The 15,888-nt window shown below is 27.3% G+C and overlaps 2 protein-coding genes across 2 annotated transcripts; both read left to right on the top strand.

Moving 5' to 3' along the window:
* The first annotated feature begins 3,187 nt into the window (after positions 1–3,187).
* LOC135926002 (uncharacterized) lies at positions 3,188–4,562 on the top strand. Its single transcript, XM_065461632.1, has 2 exons — positions 3,188–3,297; positions 3,546–4,562. The coding sequence occupies exon 2, from the start codon at positions 3,761–3,763 to the stop codon at positions 4,424–4,426; it is 666 nt and encodes a 221-aa protein (XP_065317704.1). The 5' UTR covers positions 3,188–3,297; positions 3,546–3,760; the 3' UTR covers positions 4,427–4,562.
* A 4,900-nt stretch (positions 4,563–9,462) lies between these two features.
* Positions 9,463–10,353, top strand: LOC135926708 (juvenile hormone acid O-methyltransferase-like). The gene has a single exon (XM_065462640.1). The coding sequence runs from the start codon at positions 9,463–9,465 to the stop codon at positions 10,351–10,353; it is 891 nt and encodes a 296-aa protein (XP_065318712.1).
* Positions 10,354–15,888: the final 5,535 nt, after the last annotated feature.

Genomic DNA, 15,888 nt, shown 5'->3' with positions numbered 1-15,888 from the left:
GAGGCTTATAATAGGATTATCAATTTTTCTTTACACTATACTCCAATTAGGCCTAAAACGAATTATTTGTTATTCGAAATTCGATTAGATTCGATTTGATTTCGAAAATTCGAATCGAACATGAATAATGAGAAAAAGTATTCGTCGAATATAAATTTTTTTATTATTCGATTCGAATTATTCATAATTATTTGTATTATTCGAAATTATTTATAATGGAGTTTTTTGAATAATTACCTACCTCATATAACATAAATACGACATCTTTATTATAAAAATTAAAGGAAACATATAATGAATACAAAGTTAAATATAATATTAATACTCATCTGATAAAACAATAGTCCAGTCAAACATGGATAAAATATTCAAACAATATATTATCTCATCATATGTGAGGTTGAAACATATCTTAATGAATTTTCCTTATAGTAAGAGCCCATTGGCGGGTGTATGGGGATCATTTTTTAGTGTTGTCAAAAATGGCAACTGATATATTGTCCATTTAGGGATTCTCGGCTTCATGTGAGCAGTTATTCTTAGTAGGGACAAATATGATAATGAAGAATAGAATGTCTTAGAAGAAAGAAACCATTAGAAAAACTTATACTTGAAAAACTGGTTGTTGTCAAATTCGGATCTATCATAATTATATTTTTTCTGTATTGTATTTTGATGTTTATAAAATGAGATCATTGTGCATTTTTAAAAAATTATAAAATTTTAGAATATTTAGATAGATGAAATAACGTAGAGAAAAGAACATATTATTTTTATAAGCAATTCTAATTCCAAAAATCGGGTATTTTTGGTCATTTATTCGGATAACGTTAGGAAATCATTGGGTTTTATTTCGTTTATAAGTTTCTCTAAATTTTGGCAATTAGTTTTAGAAGAATCCTTAAGAGTGTCTTTTTAAAAAATTCCGCATCTGTTTATAGTTTTTTTTGCAAAATATAATCTACTTTTTTTTATAAGCTTTAGAAAAATTTTCGAATCGAATCAAATAATGATTTTATTATTCGTATACGAATAGTAAATTATTCGATATTCGATTCGTTTTTTTGTAGGCTTAATGCCAATTACAAATGTAAATAAGCCCTCCACCATGGAATAACAAAAAATTAACGGCTACATGTTAAGAATATCGGTGTCTCTTTAATGTACAAAAAAATCTAGAGATGTTCCACACCTTCCCTATTTAGATTAAGCCACTTCTATTAAAATAGCCGGTTCAGTTGATATCTTATATAACTATAAAATGAAGATTTGTAAATAAAAATAACGTAATTACAATTTTATCTTTGGTAAGCATGTTTATCGTATTATTATTTTTTTAGGGCTGTCCAAAATATCAAAAAAATATTCACAAACTTTCGCCAACTTATAAGAAATAAGATTCCATTTTTTTTTAAAAAATGAAAAAATAAAAAAAGGTCATAAATATATTTCTGGTAAATTTCAAACTAAATCCCTAATATGATAAAATACATAAAATCAGAGTACAATATTTACCAGAGGCCCGCAAGCCCGGCCCTAAGCCTGGCCTGAGTACACGGATCGGGCTGTATATTTTTTTAAATATACTCGGGCCGGGCGGACCTAAATTTTAAAAACCGAATATTTTAAATCGCGGTAACACTTTGTTTAGATTAGATATTATGTAAATTTAAAAAGGTCTCGCAACGACCCTCTAGATTTCTCGCATATCTTAAATATGTTTAAATAAATTAATAATTGCTTTGTTCTAATCCCCAGAAAAAAACAATTCTAGTTATCTTTTTATTTAATAAAAAAAAAATGGTGGGAATAGTATTTTTAATTTTATTCATAAGTCCTGTCTGGATATATTTTTTATGGGTCGCCTTACAGGGTTCTTAGACTTTGCTAGTAAGCGCAATAAAAATCTGAAAGGAAAAAAATATAAGTACTATTTATTATTCTCATAGGTCATTCAGGATATTAGCCATCTATTGGTCATCGTAGGCCTTTCCAACATAATGGTGACCTTATGGGTCATTTTAGGATAGTTACCTTGTAGTACATTCATGAATAATGGTACCTTGTGGGCCCATTGATACAGAGGAATGGATATGGATACTCTGGGGGACATTTGTATCGATTTATTGTATAATTGATCTTCCATCGGTTTATCAATATCGGAAGATATCCCATCTGAATATCCATATCGATTCCATTGTATGATTGATTTTTTTTAAATGAATAAAATATTGAATATATACTATAAAAATTATATTATAATTTTGAAGATACACTAATAAATTTAAATATATATTTTTTAGTTATATTATATTTACATTCTACGTTTAAGAGAGCAAATATATTTTTTTTATAAGATACATTCCAAAGTTAATAAATAATAAAGGATTACCTGCTCTATAAATACTTTCAATAAAATGTGAGATAAATGTCCACGAAATAGTTGAGGGCCGAAGCAATTATTAAAAGAATTAACGGATAAACTTGGCTTGCCTGAAACGATCGTATACGATAATAAGTCAGGAGTTATAAGAACGCCGTTATTAGTGATGAGAACCATAGAATAAAAAATATAACTCCAACATTGTAATACCCATGTTAAATCTATGTTGAAGGATGGGAGCATGGAACAGAGTGGAGAAAAGGCGGGAATATCTTAAAATTGCAATGATATTATAAGAAGGTGGAGGTTATCATGTGTTGGCTAGACATGCTAAGAGAATCTCAAGATGTAGAGAGGGAATGACTGATTTATGAGTTAGTTTGCCAAAGAAATGATGCGGAAAAATAAATTTACTATAAAATAGGTCAAAACAATTTAATGTTTATGTTAATCGCCTATCAAACTAACAAGCCAAGAAAGAAGAAGAAAAAGAACAGATTAAACAGTGCGCCAGGCAGTATAATATTGGCATTACTTATGAACTTTCTTATCTTATTTACATCTGACAAATTATTAATAAAGTTTCATGAAAATAAAAATAATATATATATTTTTTTAAATTTTATAATGAATGTGTTGTTATCATTAAATATTTCAGCAAACTTGTTCTTATATATATATACATTTTATTTGGTTTATCTACTTCATCTTTGTATATGAATATAATTCTGATATTTTAGTCATATGATACACGTTCACGGAATAACTTATGCAAACAAATTCTATTCCATAAATATCATTACGATTTATTATTGTTTTAAATCTTATGATTTAAAAAAATAAAACCTTTTATAAAACATTATTTTATTATTACTAACTAATAAATCCAAGGAAAAATGATTTATTCTAAACAAGTATTTATCTTTCATTATTAATTATTATCCTTATATTGCAAAGGATTTTAAAAATTCCCTTTTATCCTTATATTGCAAATATTTTAAAAATTCCCTTTTGCCTTCATTTTGGTCAAAAAAACAAATTTTAAATCATTTAATTCACAACTTTTTGTCATATATCCAATTATAAGTATAAATTGTCAAAGAATTTTTAATTAACAAAAGTAAAAATAATAAAAAAAATTTAAAAATGTTTATGAATTCAGATTGTGAGTCATATGCCAGCTATAATTCATATCAATTCTCTATTTACGAATATCTCATTTCCCGCATAGTTCCACACATCAAAGAACACGACAATATTTTAGATGTCGGTAGCGGAGATGGTAAATGCACCAATTTACTATACGAAACTTTATTAACTGTTCATGACAATATTGAATTTAAAGTAAACATTTTAGGGATAGACTTGCTCTCAAGAATGATCGAATACGCCAAGGAACGTTATTGTTCTCACCAAAAATCATTGGAATTCGCTAATATAGATATAACGAGCAAAAATGCGGCTGAAAATATTTTAAAAGCTACTAAAGGAGTCGTTTTTGATCACGTTGTGTCTTCATGCTGTTTTCATTGGGTGGGGGATCAACTGAAAGCGTTCGATAATCTGCTCAAAATTATAAAACCGGAAGGCGGATCTATTAATATAATATTAAGTGATGGTATTGTAGAAAGCTTAAATTACGCGACTGAAAGAGCCTTAGATAATCAAGAATTGAGTCCGCATTTAAAAAAATTAAAAGAGTACTATGACGGCTTGTTATTACCTTGGAGGCGTTCATGGATGATGGAACCTAATCCCATACTAGCTTATAAGAAAATCTTGATTGAGGCGGGGTATAAAGAAGATAAAATAACGATAGAAGCGATAGACGAGATTAAATACTCGTTTCAACCCTCTATCGAGGCCGCTGCAAATTTTGTCCAAGGGTTTTTCCCAGATGTTTTAGCTGATGTAGACAAATCGGGATTGAAGGAACAGTTTTTTAAAATGTTTGTGGAAAATATTTTGGAATATAATGAAAGACATTATGGTGACAAATTGAAAATGTGCTTTCCATTGATGTATGTTCGTTACAGTTTATGAATAAAATTAGAATTCAAAATTATGAATACATGAAAGACCAATTTTATTAATTAAACAGTAACTTGTTTACAAAAGAAATTAACATTATTTTGTATAAAAGTTGTATAAATAAAATGGACCTAATTGAAGTTTTTTAATATATCATAAATATTTTATTTATATCGATTTTGAATCGGAGACTTTCATGGGCCGAGCTAGCCCATGACCTGCAAGCCCCGGGCCATGGCCGAGGTATGGACCTAATAGTATATCTTTTTGCGAGCTTGAGCCGGTTGGGGTTTTAGAATTTTTTTAATGGACTTGGAACTAAAATCTTTCATTGAAATATAGCTTATTTTAAGGATATTTATAAATATAAATAATCATTAAAGAAAGGAAGGAAGGAAGGAAGGAAGGAAGGAAGGAAGGAAGGAAGGAAGGAAGGAAGGAAGGAAGGAAGGAAGGAAGGAAGGAAGGAAGGAAGGAAGGAAGGAAGGAAGGAAGGAAGGAAGGAAGGAAGGAAGGAAGGAAGGAAGGAAGGAAGGAAGGAAGGAAGGAAGGAAGGAAGGAAGGAAGGAAGGGTAATAATGGCAATAGTAATAGTATTATTTATCACACTTACCTTGGAGAGTGCTAATTTTGTTTTTATTTCTTGTTTTATTTAAAATTGCAATTAACAATAATTATAAAATATAAAGTGTATAGGTAATAATTATTATTTATATTTTGAGCGATCCTATTTTATGTGTTATAATGTGTCTATGTGCAGCTGCTTTTATAGGATAAAAAGATAAAATGCATCAATTTATAACTTTGGGAACCTAAATTTTTCAGATATTAATAAAGATTTTTATTATAACACTTGTATAAAAACCTTGTTCTATATATTATAAAAAAAAATGGCATTAAACAATATGTAGTATTTTCTTTTAGAAATAATGAATAAAAATCAGGAAATATTTTAAAAAATACATTTCTCAGGATTGAATATAAATTATTTGAAAATTATTCATTAGCAAAGTATGGAATTACTTAAATATAACAAAAAGATATGCAGAGGATTTGTATGCCTGGCCCGGGTTTTATATTTTCAGGCCCAGAATGGCCCCATTATTTTGAAAATAAATATATCTAATTATAATTTTTATAGTTACTAATAGTGGATTGAAATATTTGGTTTTAAAATTTTCGGCCCAACCCGGGTATTATTTTTAAAAAATATTAGGCCCTGTCCGAGTATATTTAAAAAAATTAAAGCCCGGACAGGGCTTAGGACCAGGCCTGTAAGTTTCTGATAATAATATACAATCATAATCAAAAAATTGGATTTGTTCAATGTAGTCAGTACATACATATACATTCACAGAAAGTAAGGGCTTCACATTTATCTAGACATAAATGCAAATCAAATCGATAATAAAATTTTCTTCTTTTTAATCAATTAAAAGTGATTAAGCATTAGTTGATAATATATTATTTTGATAATTTGAAATTATAGAATAAAATTCTGTTTATATATTCTTATTAATGCTAAATAAAATATTACATTTCCATTAGCATTATTTCAGCATAAGTATATAAAAAATGTTTTAATGGGCTTGGGAAATTTTTTAATATTAAATGAGGGTGGAGCTGGGCCTGGATTACAAAATTTTTAAGATAGGCCTGGATCGGGCTTGGTCATAAAATAAAGCTTATGAAGGTCTCTGTTTTGAGTTACAAATAAATTTTATATTCTAGCCATCAGCAAGGCCCAACCGGCCCTTAAATATTTTTATAAATTCGCCGCCCAGCCACTAAAAAAAAATTTCTGTATTAGTTGTGGAATTAAAGAAAATTTAATTTAAATTCGTCTATATAATCCAATACTAATCCCAAAAGAAATAAATTATATTACGGATATTAATATATTTTTTTAAAATATGAAGGGAAAAAAAATATTTTTAGTTACTAAAATATTATAACAACTAGGGTTTCGAATCGTTGTATTTCTATTCGTTCCGGCTTTTAATTTAAAAATTTATAAAAATTTTGTTCCACTATGGTTTTTTTTCAATAAATTCATAATGGTATGTTTCGGTTTAGAATTTATAACGGTTTTTTCGGTTTGTTCCGATTTTATTAACCTGATTTTTTTTAAAAATTAATCATATAAATTTATATCTAAAATATAACACTTGTCATTAGTGTTATTAAATGGTGCATTTTGGATCGATTTTTAAAAACGCCCAGATTGAGATAGCCAAAATAATATTATGTAAGCCTGGAGATTTTTCTTATAGTTGGCAGAAAGGTTTAGACCTCTATTTGTCAAGTTCTGTAGGATAACTGTTTTAAGATTATTTCATATCTAAGTAAATAGTAATTTGCCTTACCTCTATTAAATTGAGTATATAAAATTAAAATAATAAACTACGTATTTATTGATATGACGTTAAAGAAGATTTAATTGCGTAAAAAGATTTTAATTTGAAAGGCAATCAAGAATTTTAAGCCCCCAAGGAATATTAAAATTTCGAATTTGGGTTAATAATTAAATTAATTATTTTTTAAAGCCTTTGTTTATACCAGCTTAAGCTAGTTATAACAGTTCGGTTACGGCTCAATTTATAATGATTTGTTCCGGCATGGTTTGGTTCGGTTCATAACCCTCAACCCTTTAGGCTTTAAAATAATAAACAAGAAACCAAGAAGGGCTTATAATAGGATTATCAGGTAGTGATCTGCATCGGGCCTAATTTTCAAGCCCAGCCTGGCCCGAATATTTTTTTAAAAAAATTTTCCCTGGCACGGCCCGACCCGACCCGTATTTATTTATATATAAAAATTAATTTTTATAATTACTCAAAATAAAAGATATAAGTTAAATCAAATATTTTTATTTTGCTTAAAAAATTCAACATAATTGATAAATTTCGATATATTCAAAAAAAAATTCAAGGCTATACCCGACCCGGCCCGATTTTTTAAAAAATATTAGGCCCGACCGAGCGCGAACCGAATTTTAAAAAAAAAATAGGCCCGGTCCGCAGATCAGGATCTCTGTTATCAAGTACCTCTTTAGACTACACGCCAATCACAAATGTAAATAAGCCGGTCACCATAGAATAATAGGAATTTAAAGGTAGCTTAGTTATAATTGCTGAAAACATCAGTGTCTCTTTAAATTGCATTGAAATCTGGAGATTTTTCAAATCTTCCCTATTTGAATTAAGCCACCTCTATTAAAATAGCCAATTCAGCTGATATCTTTTTTATTTACTATAAATTGAAGATTTATAAATTAACAAAAAAAAATTCCTACTTATATATCTCTAATTTAATTGTAAAATTAAAGAATAAAAAGAAAATGCAAATTACTGAATTACAATTTTCATATCTTTGATAAGCATATTTATCTTTCATAGTTCTGGAAAATTTCAAAAGAAATTTTTCTAATTTTCCAAACAGATTTTGGAAGCAACCTACAGTAAATTCATAATTATATTACGATGGCTAAATCAATAATATGGTAATATATAAAAATCAGAGTATAAAATTTACATATTATTTAGATTAGATATTAGGAAAATTTAAATGCTTCCCACCGAGCCCCCAGATTTTTGTCATTTCTTAAATAATTTTTAATTAAATTAATAATTGCTTTGTTTTAATCCCCAGAAAAAAATTATAGTTATCTTTTTATTTTAATATAGAAATGGAGGGGAAAATATTTTTAATTTTATTTTATAAGTCCTGCCTTGATTTTTTTACGGTCGGGGTTCGAGCTGCCATACAGGGTTCTTACATTTTGTCAGCTAACGCAAAATAAATTTTAGCAGGAATGAAAAGATAATTAAAATATTATTATAATGTTGAAGATATAATAATAAATTTAAATATATATTTTTTAATTATATTAAATTTACATTCTACGTTTAAGAGCAAATATATTTTTTTTATAAGATACATGCCAAAGTTAATAACTCAATGAACACTTTCAATAAAATGTTAGATAAAAATCCACGAAATAATTGATGGTCGAAGCAATTATTAAAAGAATTAACGGCTAATGGCTTGCATGAAACGATGTACTAATAAGGTGGTGTAAGAACCATAGAATAAAATATATAACTTCAACATGGAATATTCATGTTAAGTCTTGAAGGATGAGAGAATGGAACAGAGTTGGTTGAGAAAAGGCAGGAATATCTTAAAATTGGAGTGATATTATGAGAAAGGGGAGGTTGTTTGGTCAATTTATTTGGCTACATGCTAAGAGAATCTCAAGATGCAGAGAGGGAATGACTGGTTTAAGACCTAGTTACCCAAGGAAATGAAGAGGAAAAAATTTTTTGTAAAATGGGCCAAAACAAATGTAAAAGTTTGTGTTAATCGCCTGTATACATACTACTGTGCCAAGAAGAAGAAAAAAAGGAACAGAATAAACATAATGAAGAGGCATTAGGCTTTAAATATATCGACATTACTTATAAGTTTTCTCATCTTATATATATAATTTATTCTGACAAATTATTAGTGAAATTTCATGAAAATAAAAATAATATATATTTTTTTAAATTTTATAATGATTGTGTTATTATCATTAAATATTTCAGCAAATTTGTTCCTTATTATAATATATATATACACCTTTTAATCTCATATCTACTTTATCATTATATATGAAGAATAATTCAAACTGATATTTGATTAGTATGCCATACTTTCATGGAATAACTTATACAAATAAATTCAATTAAATAAATATCATTATGATGATTGATGTTATTATTGTTTTAAATGTTATAATTTAAATAAAAAATAAAACATTTTAAAACATTATTTTTTTTATTAATAACTGATAAATCCAAGGAAAAATGGTTTATTCTTTACAATAATTTATCCTTTCATTTAATAATTATATTGCATAGGATTCTAATATTTTTGCTCTATTTTGGTTAAAAAATCAAATTTTAAATCATTTATTTCCCAAAATTTTGTCATTTTATCAAATTATAAGTATAGATTGACAAAAAATTAAAAGTAACTATAAAAAAATTTTTTTTAAAATGCATATGAATTCAGATTGTGAGTCATATGCCAGCCATAATTCATATCAATTCTCTATTTACCAATATCTCATTTCCCGCATAGTTCCACACATCAAAGAACACGACAATATTTTAGATGTCGGTAGCGGAGATGGTAAATGCACCAATTTACTTTACGAAACTTTACTAAATGCTCATGACAATATTGAATTTAAGGTAAATGTTTTAGGGATAGACTTGCTCTCAAGAATGATCGAATACGCCAGGGAACGTTATTGTTCTCACCAAAAATCATTGGAATTCTCTAATATCGATATAACGAGTAAAAATGCGCCTGAGAATATTTTAAATGCTTCTAAAGGAGGCGTTATTGATCACGTTGTGTCTTCATGCTGTTTTCATTGGGTGGGGGATCAACTGAAAGCGTTCGCTAATCTACTCAAAGTCATAAATTGGGACGGCGGCTCTATTAATATAATATTAAACTGTAGAATTGTAGGCAGCCTAAATTACGCGACTGAAAGAACCTTAGATAATCAGGAATTGAGTCCACATTTAAAAAAATTAAAAAAGTTCTATGACGGATTGTTATTACCTTGGAGGCGTGCGTGGATGATAGAACATGATCCTATACTAGCCTATAAGAAAATAATGATTGAGGCGGGGTATAAAGAAGATAAAATAACGATAGAAGAGATAGACGAGATTAATTATTCGTTTCAACCCTCTATCGAGGCCGCAGCAAATTTTGTTCAAGGGTTTTTCCCAGATGTTTTAGCTGATATAGACAAATCGGGATTGAAGGAACAGTTTTTTAAAATGTTTATGAAAAATGTATTGGAATATAATGAAAAACATTACGGTGACAAATTGAAAATGTGCTTTCCATTGATGTATGTTCATTACAGTTTATGAATAAAATTAGAATTCAAAATTATGAATACACGAAAGACTAATTTATTAATTAAACAGTAAGTTGTTTATAAAAAAATTAACATTATTTTGTATAAAAGTTGTATAAATAAAATGGAACTAATTGAAGTTTTTAATAAATATTTAATTTGTGGCGATTTTGAATCGAAGCCTTCATGGGCCGAGCTGGCCGACCAGCAACGGAAATTTATTTAATTGGCTTTGGAATAAAATCATTCATTTAAATTAGCGATACAAATATTACTAATAACGAAGGAAAGAATAGTAGGGGAAATGTGCCATGAATGGCCATCTTTATGCTTTTTGTAAAAAAAGTATTAAAATTTATGTTTAACCAATCAAATTTAATATCAATGTGTAGCCTAAATATTAATCTTTAAAATAAAATTTGAATCAAAGCTCGATGTATAATACTTTATGAGCTAAATGAGATTATGTGGAAGTTGTTTTTCTGGCCACTGGCCATATACTATGTGTTAGCTGGTCATAATATAATATTTAAGAATTTTATTATAAATATGAAATAATAGAATATAAAATAATGTTTCTACATTTTATAGTTGTATAAAAAATTAATTATACACTAATTTAATTAGTATTAAAATCTTAATCTATTACCACATCTATTTAATGATAATATTATAAATTAATATCTTAATTATCATTTTACTAAACATTCTTAAGCTTGTTCATCATTTAATTTCACCAAATGTTGTTTTGAAAGAGCTTTCATTTTAATATGAATATGTGAATGTGCGAATTGTGGCCAATCAATACATGGACAGTCAATACTCACCTCTCTATTACTATTAAGCGAAGCGCCTTTATATGTCTTTTAAATAAAGCTTTTAAAGTCTAATTTTTTGTGTAAATAATGGTAAATGCCTATGGATAATATTTATATAAAATATCAGTAATCTAAATAGTAATTTTTTCAAAAACAAAAAAATGTGTAACGTGATTTTTCCAGAAAGAGGTACTAAAAACAGTTTATTTGAAATATTTTTTTATTGAATTGCTCTATTCAAAATGAACTTAGGTAAGGTACATATCATAAATATACACATTTTGACCAATTTTGAGAGAAATTGGTCCAATAGAAAGTTAAAGGGTGGTGGCCAGTCTTCACACATGGCCATTTATGGCACATTTCCCCTATTAGTATTATTTATCATACTACACTATCCTATATACCTTGGAGAGTGCGAATTTTGTTTTTATTGCTTATTTTAATTAAAATTGCTTATTTAGTATCTTTCTTATACTTAACAATAACTATAAATTTAAAGTGTATAGGTAGTATAATAAATATTATTTATATTTTGAGGGATCATGTTTTATTAAATAACATGTTTTATAATGTATCTATGTGCAAGCTTGTATAGATTAGGTTTAATAATCATGGTTATTATAGGTAAAAAGATAAAATGCATCAATTTATAACTTTGGGAATCTAAATTTTTCGGATAATAAAATCCTTTTTTTCTATATTATGAATCAAAAATAGTATCAAACAATATGTAGTATTTTATTTTAGAAATAATGAATAAAAATCAGGAAATACTTAAAACATTATATTCACAGGAATGAATACAAATTATTTGAAAATAATTCATGAGCAAATTATGGGATAATTTTGGTTTAATTTTTTCGTGCTTAGCATGGCCCGATTATTATGAAAATAATTATATCTCTCATTAATTTTTATAGTTAATAATAGTGGAATAAAATATTTGGTTTTGAAATTTTCGGCCCAACCCGGGTATTTTTCTAAAAAAATTAGGTTCATTTAAATAATTAAAGCCCGAGCCGGGCTTAACGCCGGGCCTGCAGGTTTCTAATAATAAAATCATAATCAAAAAATATGATTTGTTCAATGTAAAAAATGTCAGTACATACATAGACATTCACGGAAAGTAAGGTCTTCTCATTTATCTAGACATAAATGCAAATTAATAATAATTATTCATTTAAAAATGATAAAGCAATATTTGATAATATATTATTTCTAAATGATAATTTGAAAATATAGAGGATATGAATATAATGTTTTAAAAATATGAAGGGGAAAAAAATATATTTAGTTACTAAAATATTATAACAACTAGGGTTTCGAACCGTTAAGTATAGAGGTTCAATTCGTTCCTGTATTTAGTTTAAAAATTTATAAAGATTATGTTCCATTACGGTTTTTTGAATAAATTCATATCGGTTCGTTCCGGTTTCATTTATAACGGGTTTTTCCCCGTTTGTTGGGATTTTATAAACTTGATTTTTTTAAAAAAATATATCATATAATTTTATATCTAAAATGTAAAACTTGTCATTAGTGTTATTAAATAGTGCGATCTGGATCGATTTTAATAACATTCCGATTAAGATTTTAGCAAATAATATTTTGTAAACCTGGATATTTTGCTCATAGTTGGCAGAAAGGTTTAGTAGACGTCTATTTGTAAAGTTTGGTATGATAACTGATTTATTTCTTATCTAATTAAATAGTAATTTGCCTAATCTCTATTAAATTGAGTATATAAAGTAAAAATAATAAACTTCGTATTTATTGATATGAAGACAAGGGGGATTTAATTGCATAAAAAAATTTTAAAGCCGGTCACCATAGAATAATAAAATATTTAACCTAGCTACAGTGGAGTAGCCTAGATTTTCCAATGGGTAGGGGGGGGGGGGGGTTAAAAGGAAAAAATAATTAGCAACAAGGTTCTGGTCAACCTTAAATAAAAAGCGACTGAAAGTATATAGTATTGTGTATTAATTTAATCCGTTTGGTGAATAGTATAAAGAAAAAAGATTGTCAAAATAGATATCATGCTAAAATGGAAAATATAAAAAAAATATATATCTGGCGTGCGCTAATATTTAATTCCTAACTAATACTTTCACTCTCAAGTATGAGAACCACAAAAAGAAACTGTCATAAACAAAATGAAAACCAAGACGCCATACACTAAGCGTGAAGTGAGCCAAGCTTCTGGAAACACTAATTCTGAACCTATACTAAACCATTAAGTAGGGCTTTATTATTTTATTGCTTTATACCTTTGATAGTTGATTTAAAGAGGAAAAGAATTATTGGTAAAAAAATAAAAATTAACAATATGCCCGAGCCTATAAGATAGAAGTTCTAACTAACTAGTTTGCGTTAATATTTAGTACCTTATTAATTCTTTAATCAATTTCGTCCAGTCTTTAAAAAAGTAACCGAATTATGAACCAAACCGAATTATGAACCAAACCTAACTATGATATCACGTTTTAAACGTATAGTCAAACATCCTTTTCGATTTGTAATTTAATTCCCATTAATTTTAAATCGAGTTATATTTGCAAAAATTTGTTATAAATCAGATATTAAGACGCAGTTTTAAGCAAGTTTGCCAAACTTTTAAAAGCCCTAATTCTAAAGCTTAGACTATATGAAATGTTTAAATATACATTTTCGCTTAATCATTAATCCGCTTTGTAAATAGTATAAATAAAAATTTATTACGAAAATACGAAAATTTCTAAAATTGATACCAAGATTCAAGATGGAACGATGATTCTAGAAGTATAAAGCATTTTTAAAAAATTGAATAAACAAAATATCTAAAATATGTTTTACTATTATTATCATTATAAAAATCCTATCATCTTAAATATGAGACTGATGTCGTTGTAACTTTGATACTTTTATATATTTAAGAGCGACATAAAAAGGTAGTCAAATAATAGACTTGTGGCATATATGTGTTTAACATTTGTTGAAATAGATAATGATTGTTTCTTCATATTGACAAAGTAGATTTTTTTAAAAAGAAATATGACAAACTTTACAAGTTTTTTGCAAGATAATTTAGAATTTATTTTAAAAAATATAAAAATAATCAAATACATAAATTATTATTTATAAATTAAAAATATATAAATAATATTTTAAAAATTAAAATTTTTAATTTCCCATTTTTTTTCACCCCCCCCCCCATGCCAACGCCACTTGGAAGTAACATTTGTTGAGAATATCGTAGAGATGTTTCAAATCTTCCCTATTTGGATTAAGCCACCTCTGTTAAAATTAGTATTGTTAAACGGCTCATTTTGAGCCGATTTCTAAAAACGGCTAACTCATTACTTCATCCAGGAAAAATTACCCCAAGCCTGAAGAGGTCTAGTCATATATTATCGATATCTTGAGGCTTAGGCAATATTTTTCCGGCTAAAATATTGAGTTAGCCGTTTTTAAAAATCGGCTCAAAACGAGCCATTTAACAATACTAATTAAAATAGCTAGTTCAGCTGATATCTTAGATTTATAAATTAACAAAAAAATTCTATCCAATTTAATTGTAAAATTAACGAATAAAAAGAAAATGTAAATTACGGAATTATGATTTTTATATCATTGGTAAGCATATTTAACTGTCCAAAATATATATCTGGAAAATGTCAAAAATTTAACATTATGATTTTATTATTTAGAACTTTTCGAATATTTTAATACAGATTTTGGACGTAACCTACAGTAAATTCATAATTATATTATGATGGATGAATTCCTAGTATGGTAATATAAAAAAATTAAAGTGTAAAATTTAAATTTCATTTAGTTTAGATATTATGAAAATTTAAAGATGATACCGAGCCCCCCAAATTTTTTGTATTTCTTAAATAATTTTTAAATAAATTAATAATTGCTTTGTTCCCCCAGAAAAAAAAATTTATAGTTATCTTTTTATTTTAATATAGAAAAAGGGAGGGAAAAATATTTTAAATTTTATTTATAAGTCCTAACTAGATTTTTTTACGGTCGGACCGGCATACAATGTTCTTAAATACTAGCGCGAAAGAATTTAAGCAGAAAGGAAAAGAAGATCCAAGTACTACCAATGCAATATTATATTGTTGAAGATATACACTAATAAATTTAAATAAATGTATTTTTCATTAAATTAAATTTATATTCTACGTTTAAAAGAGTAAATATATTTTTTCATAAGATATATGCCGAAGTTAATAAATAAATAAAGGACTATCTGCTCCTCGCTATGACAACTTTTAATAAAATGTGTGATAAAAATCCCCGAAATGACCGAAGGCCGAAAAATAAATATGATGGATAAATTAACGGCTAAATTTGGCTTGCCTGAAATGATCGTATACAATTGAGGCATGGTTTATAAGAGCGCCGTTATTAAGGTGGCGTAAGAACCATAGAATAAAAAATAATAATTCCATCATTTTACTATCAAAGTTATGTTCAATCTGAAGGATGATGAGAATGGAACAGAGTTGGTTGAGAAAAGACGGGAATATCTTGAATTTTGAAAAGGGGGGGAGGTTATCTAGCCTATGTGGTTGACTAGATATACTAAGAGAACTCCAAGAAATATTTGGATTGACTGATATTAGGAGTTTGTCAAAGACATGATGCGGATAAATAATTTTACTATAAAATGGATCAAATGAATTGTAATTGCCTAGGCATACTAGTGAAAGAAGAAAAAAAGGGGCAGAATA

The sequence above is a fragment of the Gordionus sp. m RMFG-2023 genome, chromosome 3, assembly GCF_954871325.1.
Source record: "Gordionus sp. m RMFG-2023 chromosome 3, tfGorSpeb1-WG-v2, whole genome shotgun sequence".
NCBI lineage: Eukaryota > Metazoa > Nematomorpha > Gordioida > Chordodea > Parachordodidae > Gordionus > Gordionus sp. m RMFG-2023.
The sequence above is the reverse complement of the archived record's forward strand: the minus strand, read 5'-3'. Positions and strand labels throughout refer to the sequence as shown.

Excerpts from the sequence above, each read along its gene's own strand:
- LOC135926708 (XM_065462640.1), top strand. The coding sequence starts at position 9,463 with ATGAATTCAGATTGTGAGTCATATGCCAGCCATAATTCATATCAATTC.
- LOC135926002 (XM_065461632.1), top strand. The coding sequence starts at position 3,761 with ATGATCGAATACGCCAAGGAACGTTATTGTTCTCACCAAAAATCATTG.